Source organism: Somniosus microcephalus, chromosome 12, assembly GCF_052327205.1.
Source record: "Somniosus microcephalus isolate GS21.2 chromosome 12, FLI_Smic_1.0, whole genome shotgun sequence".
NCBI lineage: Eukaryota > Metazoa > Chordata > Chondrichthyes > Squaliformes > Somniosidae > Somniosus > Somniosus microcephalus.
The window spans coordinates 212367291-212379524 of record NC_140998.1 but is presented as its reverse complement, the minus strand read 5'-3'; the positions used below and the strand labels follow the sequence as shown (position 1 = coordinate 212379524).

General features: G+C 52.8%; 1 protein-coding gene across 1 annotated transcript in view; it reads right to left on the bottom strand.

Annotated features, from left to right (window-relative positions):
• LOC147110015 (ICOS ligand-like) overlaps positions 1-9732 on the bottom strand; it is a 29722-nt gene extending 19990 nt beyond the window's left edge. Inside the window, exons 1-2 of the mRNA XM_086004008.1 lie at positions 9586-9732; positions 774-826 (exon numbers count right to left, since the gene is read on the bottom strand). Coding sequence (XP_085860134.1) covers positions 774-825 — 52 coding nt within the window. The 5' untranslated portion in view covers position 826; positions 9586-9732. The remainder of the gene's footprint in view (positions 1-773; positions 827-9585) is intronic.
• Positions 9733-12234: the final 2502 nt, after the last annotated feature.

The following is a 12234-nucleotide window of genomic DNA, read 5'->3' as shown; positions in this document are numbered from 1 at the left end:
GAGTGTGTGAGTGTGTGTGAGTGTGCGTGAGTGTGCGAGAGTGTGCGAGAGTGTGCGAGAGTGTGTGTAACCTTCTCCGCTCTAAGGAGAGCAACCCCAGCTTCTCCAGTCTCTCCACATCACTGAAGTCCCTCATCCCTGGGACCATTCTGGTCAATCTCCTCTTAACCTTCTCTGCTCTAAGGAGAACAACCCCAGCTTCTCCAGTCTCTCCACATCACTGAAGTCCCTCATCCCTGGGACCATTCTGGTCAATCTCTTAACCTTCTCTGCTCCAAGGAGAACAACCCCAGCTTCTCCAGTCTCTCCACATCACTGAAGTCCCTCATCCCTGGGACCATTCTGGTCAACCTCCCCTTAACCTTCACTGCTCTAAGGAGAACAACCCCAGCTTCTCCAATCTCTCCACATCACTGAAGTCCCTCATCCCTGGGGCCATTCTGGTCAATCTCCTCTTAACCTTCTCTGCTCTAAGGAGAACAACCCCAGCTTCTCCAGTCTCTCCACATCACTGAAGTCCCTCATCCCTGGGACCATTCTGGTCAATCACCCCTTAACCTTCTCTGCTCTAAGGAGAACAACCCCAGCTTCTCCAGTCTCTCCACATCACTGAAGTCCCTCATCCCTGGGACCATTCTGGTCAATCTCCCCTTAACCTTCTCTGCTCTAAGGAGAACAACCCCAGCTTCTCCAGTCTCTCCACCTAATTTCCTCACTCTGAACTTGTTTGCCCTCCTGTCAGCCACTGAAATAGGATTAAGTCAGACACTTACCTGCTGTGAGACTGAGTATTGACACCCATAGGCCGAGGAGTTGTTCCTCCATTCTAAACGAGAACAGAAAGGGTCTGTTAATGTTTGGGTCTGAAATCGTTGCTCATTTAAAGGTTTTGCACCATTGTGACATTTCGCTTGGATCTCCACGAGGGGTTTCACGTGCCAGTCTTAGTGAGGCGGGGCATGGAGACTGAAAATCGCCCGCATGCAACAAGACCTGGACGACGTTCAGGCTTGGGCTGATAGCCGGCAGGTAACATTCGCGCCACACATGTCCCAGACAATGACTATCTCCAACAAGCGAGAGTCTAGCCCCCTCCCCTTGACATTCAACGTCATTACCATCGCCGAATCCCCCACCATCAACATCCTGGGGGTCACCATTGACCAGAAACTTAACTGGACCAGCCATATAAATACTGTGGCAACAAGAGCAGGTCAGAGGCTGGGTATTCTGCGGCGAGTGTCTCACCTCCTGACTCCCCAAAGCCTTTCCACCATCTACAAGGCACAAGTCAGGAGTGTGATGGAATATTCTCCACTTGCCTGGATGAGTGCAGCTCCAACAACACTCAAGAAGCTCGACACCATCTTGGACAAAGCAGCCCACTTGATCGGCACCCCATCCACCACTGCAAACACTCACTCCCTCCACCACCGGCGCACCGTGGCTGCAGTGTGTACCATCTACAAGATGCACTGCAGCAACTCGCCAAGGCTTCTTCGGCAGCACCTCCCAAACCCGCGACCTCTTCCACCTAGAAGGACAAGGGCAGCAGGCGCATGGGAACACCACCACCTCCAAGTACCCCTCCAAGTCACACACACCACCATGACTTGGAAATATATCGGCCGATCCTTCATCGTCGCTGGGTCAAAATCCTGGAACTCCCTCCCTAACAGCACTGTGGGAGCACCTTCACCACACGGACTGCAGCGGCTCACCACCACCTTCTCAAGGGTAATTAGGGATGGGCAATAAATGCTGGCCTTGGCGCATCCCATAAACGAATAAAAGACCCTCTCTGAGTCGGCAGTCATGGTCCAACAAAAGCATTCAGCTGTCGGGGAAGCTAAGAGAGTCTTTCATCGAACGTACAGCACACTTATCCATATTGGAATGCGATTGGCAATTCAAAGCTCATTCTGCAAGTTAATAAGTGTCTCGTGTTTTTTAGCAATCTTTCTCGGTATTAACTAGATCTCTCTATTTTAAGGTGGCGGATGGGGTGCCAATCAAGCGGGCTGCTTTGTCCTGAATGGTGTGCAGTTTGGGTCGCCTTATCTGAGGAAGGATGTTCTTGCCATGGAGGGAGTGCAGCGAAGATTCACCAGGCTGATACCTGGGATGGCAGGAATGACGTATGAGGAGAGATTGGGTCGATTGGGCTTATACTCGCTGGAGTTTAGAAGAATGAGAGGGGATCTCATTGAAACTTATAAAATTCCAACAGGACTAGACAGACTAGATGCAGGAAGGATGTTCCCGATGGTCGGGGAGTCCAGAACCAGGGGTCACAGTCTAAGGATAAGGGGTAAGCCATTTAGGAGAGAGATGAGGAGGAATTTCTTCACCCAGAGAGTGGTGAACCTGTGGAATTCTCTACCACAGAAGGCAGTAAAGGCCAATTCATTAAATATATTCAAGAAGGAGTTGGATATATTTTTTAAGGCTAAAGGGATCAAGGGGTATGGGGAGAAAGCAGGGACCGGGTACTGAATTTGGACGATCAGCCATGATCTCATTAAGTGGAGGAGCAGGCTCGAGGGGCCGAATGGCCTACTCCTGCTCCTATCTTCGATGTTTCTCCCACCGACCCTCCAATTTGGTGTCATCTGCTAATTAAGCCCATGTTTATGGTACAAAGGCCAGTGCGGAGGGGATTTCTATTGGTGATCCTGGCCTACAGTTGTGATCTCACACACTTGGCATGTTGGGATAAGACAAAACATGGACAAAGGGTCGAAACCTTTATTGCCGTTTTCAACCGGGAGCATTCCTGCAAAGGTTACGAGGCTGCCTCCCATCGACTGTGGGGAAGTGAGGAAGAAAGAGAGACAGGGAAAAAGAGGGCGAGGGAAAGAGAGAGGGAGAGAGAGAGAGAGAGAGAGAGAGAGATAGAGCGAGATTTGCAAATGCTTTCCTTTGCTGGGATACTGCCAGCTCACAAGACACAGCTGCTCTGTAATAGTATCCCTGCAGGCGGGTTAGCAACACAGGAAGTTCCCTGCTGCACATTCCTGAGTGTTGGGATCGCTCTACCCTCCATCCTCAAGGGGAGCCAACAAGGAAATGCAACGGGAATCCGAGCCAAGGCGTCACGGATTTACAGACATTGGGGGACGTACTGGGAGATTGACAATGAATCAGTCATTCATGAAAGAAAGACTGATGAAATAATACTAATATATATTAATGTATATTAATGATCTGGACGAGGGAACTAGATGTAATATCTCCAAGTTTGCAGATGACACAAAGCTGGGTGGGCGTGTGTGCTGTGAGGAGGATGCCGAGAAACTCCAGTATGATTTGGACAGGTTGGGTGATTGGGCAGAAGCATGGCAGATGCAATATAACGTGGATAAATGCGAGGTTATCCACTTTGGTGGCAAAAACAGGAAGGCAGATTATTATCTGAATGGCACTAGATTGGGAGAAGGGGAAGTACAACGAGACCTGGGTGTCCTTGTGCACCAGTCGCTGAAGGTAAGCATGCAGGTGCAGCAGGCGGTTAAGAAGGCAAATGGTATGTTGGCCTTTGTAGCGAGAGGGTTTGAGTACAGGAACAAGGATGTCTTGCTGCAGTTGTACAGGGCCTTGGTGAGACCACACCTTGAGTATTGTGTGCAGTTTTGGTCGCCTTACCTGAGGAAGGACGTTCTTGCCATGGAAGGAGTGCAACGAAGATTCACCAGACTGATACCTGGGATGGCAGGAATGACGTATGAGGAGAGATTGGGTCGATTAGGCTTATACTCGCTGGAGTTTAGAAGAATGAGAGGGGATCTCATTGAAACTTATAAAAGTCTAAGAGGATTAGACAGACTAGATGCAGGAAGGATGTTCCCGATGGTCGGGGAGTCCAGAACCAGGGGTCACAGTCTAAAGATGAGGGGTAAGCCATTTAGGACTGAGATGAGGAGGAATTTCTTCACCCAGAGAGTGGTGAACCTGTGGAATTCTCTACCACAGAAGGCAGTGGAGGCCAATTCATTAAATATATTCAAGAAGGAGTTGGATATATTTCTTAAGGCTAAAGGGATCAAGGGATATGAGGAGAAAGCAGGGACAGGGTACTGAATTTGGATGATCAGCTATGATCTCATTGAATGGCGGAGCAGGCTCGAGGGGCCGAATGGCCTACTCCTGCTCCTATCTTCTATGTTTCTATGTTTAATACTGAGCGGCCCGCAGGTGGCGCTGTCCAGGGAGAGTATAAATACTCGGGCACGGGCCCAGCTTGCACAGAACATTCTTAACAAAGCATGGGAGGTCGTCAATCTCGTGTGCCTGGTCAGTGGCTAGGTAGGGTTTAACTTTGGGAGGGTGGGAGTTTGGATACGAGTTTGCCCGACACGCACTTGCAATGGTCAAACCCACTGGATAGGTCATAAATTTGATTTGTTGTTTCAACATGCAGCCAGCCCTCCGAGATCTCGTCGCTCCTCCAATTCTGGCCTCTTGTACACCCCCCTCCCCCCACCGCCCCCCGATTTCCATCGCTCCACCATTGGCGGCCGCGCCTTCAGCCGCCTGGGCCCTGAGCTCTGGAATTCCCTTCCTAAACCTCTCTGCCTCCTGCGTCAACTGTGGTTCAGTGGGTAGCACACTTGCGCCTCAGAGTCAGAAGGTTGTGGGTTTAAGTCCCACTCCAGGGACTTGAGTGCAGAAAGCTAGGCTGACTCTCCCAGTGCAGTACTGAGGGAGCGCCGCACTGTCGGGGGGTCAGTACTGAGGGAGCGCCGCACTGTCGGAGGAGCAGTACTGAGGGAGCGCCGCACTGTCGGGGGGCAGTACTGAGGGAGCGCCGCACTGTCGGAGGAGCAGTACTGAGGGAGCGCCGCACTGTCGGGGGGCAGTACTGAGGGAGCGCCGCACTGTCGGAGGGGCAGTACTGAGGGAGCGCCGCACTGTCGGAGGGGTGTACTGAGGGAGCGCCGCACTGTCGGAGGGGTGTACTGAGGGAGCGCCGCACTGTCGGAGGGGCAGTACTGAGGGAGCGCCGCACTGTCAGAGGGGCAGTACTGAGGGAGCGCCGCACTGTCGGAGGGGCAGTACTGAGGGAGTGCCGCACTGTCAGAGGGGCAGTACTGAGGGAGTGCCGCACTGTCGGAGGGGCAGTACTGAGGGAGCGCCGTACTGTGGGAGGGGCAGTACTGAGGGAGCATCGCACTGTCGGAGGGGCAGTACTGAGGGAGCGCCGCACTGTCGGAGGGGCAGTACTGAGGGAGCATCGCACTGTCGGAGGGGCAGTACTGAGGGAGCGCCGCACTGTCGGAGGGGCAGAACTGAGGGAGCATCGCACTGTCGGAGGGGCAGTACTGAGGGAGCGCCGCACTGTCGGAGGGGCAGTACTGAGGGAGTGCTGCACTGTCGGAGGGGCAGTACTGAGGGAGCGCCATACTGTGGGAGGGGCAGTACTGAGGGAGCATCGCACTGTCGGAGGGGCAGTACTGAGGGAGCGCCGCACTGTCGGAGGGGCAGTACTGAGGGAGCATCGCACTGTCGGAGGGGCAGTACTGAGGGAGCGCCGCACTGTCGGAGGGGCAGAACTGAGGGAGCATCGCACTGTCGGAGGGGCAGTACTGAGGGAGCGCCGCACTGTCGGAGGGGCAGTACTGAGGGAGTGCTGCACTGTCGGAGGGGCAGTACTGAGGGAGCGCCGTACTGTGGGAGGGGCAGCACTGAGGGAGCGCCACACTGTCGGGGGGGCAGTACTGAGGGAGCACCGCACTGTCGGAGGGGCAGTACTGAGGGAGTGCCGCACTGTGGTAGGGGCAGTACTGAGGGAGCGCTGTACTGTCGGAGGGGCAGCACTGAGGGAGAGCCGCACTGTCGGAGGGACAGTACTGAGGGAGTGCCGCACTGTCGGAGGGGCAGTAGTGAGGGAGCGCCGCACTGTCGGAGGGGCAGTACTGAGGGAGCGTCGCACTGTCAGAGGGGCAGTACTGAGGGAGCACCGCACTGTCGGAGGGGCGGTACTGAGGGAGCGCCGCACTGTCGGAGGGGCAGTACTGAGGGAGCGCCGCACTGTCAGAGGGCAGTACTGAGGGAGCGCCGCACTGTCAGAGGGGCAGTACTGAGCGAGCGCCGTACTGTCGGAGGGGCAGTACTGAGGGAGTGCCGCACTGTCGGAGGGGCAGTACTGAGGGAGCGCCTCACTGTGGAAGGGGCAGTACTGAGGGAGTGCCACACTGTCAGAGGGCAATGCTGAGGGAGCGCCGCACTGTGGGAGGGGCAGTACTGAGGGAGCGCCGCACTGTCAGGGGGCAGTACTGAGGGAGCGCCGCACTGTGGGAGGGGCAGTACTGAGGGAGCACCGCACTGTCGGAGGGGCAGTACTGAGGCATCACCGCATTGTCGGAGGGGCAGTACTGAGGGAGCGCCGCACTGTCGGAGGGGCAGTACTGAGGGAGCGCCGCACTGTGGGAGGGGCAGTACTGAGGGAGCGCCGTACTGTCGGAAGGGCAGTACTGAGGGAGCACCGCACTGTCGGAGGGGCAGTACTGAGGCATCACCGCATTGTCGGAGGGGCAGTACTGAGGGAGCGCCGCACTGTCAGGGGGCAGTACTGAGGGAGCGCCGCACTGTGGGAGGGGCAGTACTGAGGGAGCGCCGCACTGTCGGAAGGGCAGTACTGAGGGAGCACCGCACTGTCGGAGGGGCAGTACTGAGGGAGCGCCGCACTGTCGGAGGGGCAGTACTGACAGAGCGCCGCACTGTCAGCGGGTCAGTACTGAGGGAGCGCTGCACTGTCGGAGGGGCAGTACCGAGGGAGCACTGCAGTGTCGGAGGGACAGTACTGAGGGAGCACCGCACTGTCGGAGGTGCCGTCTTTTGGATGAGACGTTAAACCAAGGCCCCGTCTGCCCTCTCAGGTGGACGTAAAAGATCCCATGGCCACTATTGGAGGAAGAGCAGGGGGAGTTCTCCCCGGTGTCCTGGGGCCAATATTTATCCCTCAATCAACATCACTAAAACAGATGATCTGGTCGTTATCACATTGCTGTTTGTGGGAGCTTGCTGTGTGCAAATTGGCTGCCGCAATTTCCACATTACAACAGTGACTACACTGCAAAAGTATTTCATTGGCTGTAAAGCGCTTTGGGATGTCCAGTGTTCGTGAAAGGCGCTATATAAATGCAAGTCCCCTTCAAACTGCCCCGAGTCCCTTCAAACTGACCCGAGTCCCCTACAAACTGACCCGAGGCCCCATCAAACTGACCCGAGGCCCCTTCAAACTGCCCCGAGGCCCATTCAAACTGACCTGAGTCACCTTCAAGCTGACCCGAGTCCCCTTCAAACTGTCCCGAGTCCCCTTCGAACTGAGCCGAGTCCCCTACAAACTGACCAACACTTTTAAAAACTGACCAAATCTTGTAGATATTGACCAACACCTTGTAGAAACTGACCAACACCTTGTAGAAACTGACCAACACCTTGTAGAAACTGACCAACACCTTGTAGAAACTGACCAACAAGTTGTAGATACTGACCAACCCTGGTAGAAACTGAGCAACCCTGGTAGAAACTGACCAACCCTTGTAGAAACTGACCAACACCTTGTAGATACTGACCAACACCTTGTAGAAACTGACCAGCCCTTGTCGAAACTGACCAACACCTTGTAGATACTGACCAACACCTTGTAGATACTGACCAACACCTTGTAGATACTGACCAACACTTGTAGATACTGACCAACCCTTGTAGAAACTGCAACACGTTGTAGATACTGACCAACACCTTGTAGAAACTGACCAACCCTTGTAGAAACTGACCAACACGTTGTAGATACTGACCAACCCTTGTAGAAACTGACCAACCCTTGTAGAAACTGACCAGCACTTGTAGATACTGACCAACCCTTGTCGAAACTGACCAACACCTTGTAGAAACTGCAACACCTTGTAGATACTGACCAACACCTTGTAGAAACTGACCAACCCTTGTAGAAACTGACCAACCCTTGTAGAAACTGCAACACCTTGTAGAAACTGACCAACACTTTGTAGAAACTGATCAACACCTTGTAGAAACTGACCAACACTTTGTAGAAACTGATCAACCCTTGTAGAAACTGACCAACCCTTGTAGAAACTGCAACACGTTGTAGATACTGACCAACACCTTGTAGAAACTGACCAACCCTTGTAGAAACTGACCAACACGTTGTAGATACTGACCAACCCTTGTAGAAACTGACCAACCCTTGTAGAAACTGACCAACACCTTGTAGAAACTGCAACACGTTGTAGATACTGACCAACACCTTGTAGAAACTGCAACACCTTGTAGATACTGACCAACACCTTGTAGATACTGACCAACCCTTGTAGAAACTGACCAAACCTTGCAGAAACTGACCAACCCTTGTAGAAACTGATCAACACCTTGTAGAAACTGACCAACACTTTGTAGAAACTGACCAACCCTTGTAGAAACTGACCAACACCTTGTAGATACTGACCAACCCTTGTAGAAACTGAGCAACCCTTGTAGAAACTGACCAACCCTTGTAGAAACTGACCAACACCTTGTAGATACTGACCAACACCTTGTAGATACTGACCAACCCTTGTCGAAACTGACCAACACCTTCTAGATACTGACCAACACCTTGTAGAAACTGACCAACACTTTGTAGAAACTGACCAACACTTTGTAGAAACTGACCAACCCTTGTAGAAACTGACCAACACTTTGTAGAAACTGATCAACCCTTGTAGAAACTGCAACACCTTGTAGATACTGACCAACACCTTGTAGAGACTGACCAACACCTTGTAGATACTGACCAACACCTTGTAGAAACTGACCAACCCTTGTAGAAACTGCAACACCTTGTAGAAACTGACCAACCCTTGTAGATACTGACCAACACCTTGTAGATACTGCAACACCTTGTAGAGACTGACCAACACCTTCTAGATACTGACCAACACCTTGTAGAGACTGACCAACACCTTCTAGATACTGACCAACACCTTGTAGAAACTGACCAACCCTTGTAGAAACTGCAACACCTTGTAGAAACTGACCAACACCTTGTAGATACTGACCAACCCTTGTAGATACTGCAACACGTTGTAGATACTGCAACACCTTGTAGAAACTGACCAACCCTTGTAGATACTGCAACACGTTGTAGAAACTGACCAACCCTTGTAGAAACTGACCAACACCTTGTAGATACTGCAACACCTTGTAGATACTGACCAACCCTTGTAGAGACTGACCAACACCTTGTAGATACTGACCAACCCTTGTAGAGACTGACCAACACCTTGTAGAGACTGACCAACACCTTGTAGAAACTGCAACACCTTGTAGAGACTGACCAACCCTTGTAGAGACTGACCAACACCTTGTAGAAACTGCAACACCTTGTAGATACTGACCAACCCTTGTAGAGACTGACCAACACCTTGTAGATACTGCAACACCTTGTAGATACTGACCAACCCTTGTCGAAACTGACAATTCACTTTCTGAAACTGACAAATGCCTTCCTGAAACTAACTCGAAGCCAGCAGGGAGGTCGCCGTTCGCGCCGGGAACATTGGAGGAGGTGTTGTCGCCTACCGGGACAATCGGCGGATCCCACACAGCAGCAGCGAACTCCCGTCCAAGGCAGCAGCGCGGCTCAGACACAATCCCCGCTTAAAGCTGCAAAGATCCTGCTCAGACCCACCGGATCTCTTGCAATAAAGGCTAACGCAAAGCGGTGGCGTTTGTTTTAACATGCAAAAAAGAAAACTCCCCGCCCACTCACTAACTCTCCAACAAACCCCAGACAGAAGAGTGCAACCCGCAACAATTGCACAATTTCTCATTGCTCTGCTCCACAACTCCCAGCAGAATTACCAGCCCACCCCAAACCTGATCCCAGTTTTCCTATGTGTCTAAGTAAAAGACTAAGAGGGGGAAAAAATTCAGTTGGTTTGCGCCTCCCGTTAGTGTCTTAAGATGGCGCCAATTGGGGCGCAAAGCGACCAGCGCCCGGGCGCGGCGATGTTTGCGCCGCTCGCGAAATTCACTAGACATTTTGCGGCGGCGCTAAACACGACCACCACGATCTCCTGCGCCGGCAGATCGTGACGTCAGTCGAGCGCGCAGCGCCCCGGACCGGATATTGAGTGGCGCCCCCTGTCTTACCGCCTGCCGCTAGCAACGACAGGTTGAGGGGAGCATTATGCTGTCAGGAAGGGACTGGGGGAGCGCTATTGAAAGGCGACCGCTTCCTGCCTTTTATTGTCGGTGATATTTTTGCACCACGCATTCCGAGAGAGAGAGAGAGAGAGAGACTTCTGGAGAGATTCAACGCTGTGTGAAGGAGTTTTGAGTACTGAGCAGCACTTTGCAGGTTTATTTTGATTTGCCCTTCCTTGCTTTGCCAGCGCTCTGAGGTAGCGCCTCGCTCCTCGGCCTTTGCGCCTTAAGAGACGTGTGTAGCGCCTGATTTAGCGCTGCAATCACCTCCAGGGGCGATAGAGGCCAAATTTGCTGTCGGAGGCGATAATTAGCACCAGGCGCTAAACTTTGCGCACGGCCGATAATGGGGGCCCAAACGGGGCGATACCGAATTTTTCCCCCTAAGTAAAAAGGGGGGGGGGCGTAAATTTGGTCGGTTAGAGCCTCGTGATAGCACCTCTTGGGGGGAGGGGGGATGCTCGGAGATCTTTTTTTTATTCGTTCCTGGGATGTGGGCATCGCTGGCAGGGCCGGCATTTATTGCCCATCCCTAGTCGCCCCTTGAGAAGGTGGTGGTGAGCCGCCTTCTTGAACCGCTGCAGTCCGTGTGGTGAAGGTGCTCCCACAGTGCTGTTAGGGAGGGAGTTCCAGGATTTTGACCCAGCGACGATGAAGGATCGGCCGATATATTTCCAAGTCAGGATGGTGTATGACTTGGAGGGGAACTTGGAGGTGGTGGTGTTCCCATGCGCCTGCTGCCCTTGTCCTTCTAGGTGGAAGAGGTGGTGGGTTTGGGAGGTGCTGCCGAAGAAGCCTTGGCGAGTTGCTGCAGTGCATCTTGTAGATGGTCCACACTGCAGCCACGGTGCGCCGGTGGTGGAGGGAGTGAATGTTTAAGGTGGTGGATGAGGTGCCAATCAAGTGGGCTGCTTTGTCCTGGATGGTGTCGAGCTTTTTGAGTGTTGTTGGAGCTGCACTCATCCAGGCAAGTGGAGAGTATTCCATCACACTCCTGACTTGTGCCTTGTAGATGGTGGAAAGGCTTTGGGGAGTCAGGAGGTGAGACACTCGCCGCAGAATACCCAGCCTCTGACCTGCTCTTGTAGCCACAGTATTTATGTGGCTGGTCCAGTTAAGTTTCTGGTCAATGGTGACCCCCGGGATGTTGATGGTGGGGAATTCGGCGATGGTAATGCCGTTGAATATCAAGGGGAGGTGGTTAGACTCTCGCTTGTTGGAGATAGTCATTGCCTGGCACTTCTATGGCGCGAATGTTACCTGCCACTTATCAGCCCAAGCCTGAACGTCGTCCAGGCCTTGTTGCATGCGGGCATGGACTGCTTCATTATCAGGAGATGTGAATGGTGCTGATCGTGACGCCATCCAGACACGCGTCGCCCCGGGGCCGGAAATTGATTCTTGCCCCCTTGTCTCAGCGCCTGCTGTTAGGAACGACAGGTAGAGGCGACGGCTGGGAACAGGGGCAGTGCTATTTAAAGGCGTGCGCTTCCTGTTTCTTCCTCTTGGCCTTCAGCTCTGCTGATGCCAGTTGTGAGCAGGAGAGAGGCGTCTGGATGAAGGGATTATGACTCGTCCTTGCCCCTTAAGTCTACCCCGGATCAGGCGTATTCCCCAGACGTTCAAATTCAACTAATGTTTGAGGTAGCCGAATCCTAAAGATGCTTATCTGAGGAAGGATGTTCTTGCCATGGAGGGAGTGCAGCGAAGATTCACCAGACTGATACCTGGGATGGCAGGAATGACGTATGAGGAGAGATTGTGTCGATTGGGCTTATACTCGCTGGTGTTTAGAAGAATGAGAGGGGATCTCATTGAAATTATAAAATTCTAACAGGACTAGACAGACTAGATGCAGGAAGGATGTTCCTGATGGCCGGGGAGTCCAGAACCAGGGGTCACAGTCTAAGGATAAGGGGTAAGCCATTTAGGACTGAGATGAGGAGGAATTTCTTCACCCAGAGAGTGGTGAACCTGTGGAATTCTCTACCACAGAAGGCAGTTGAGGCCAATTCATTAAAT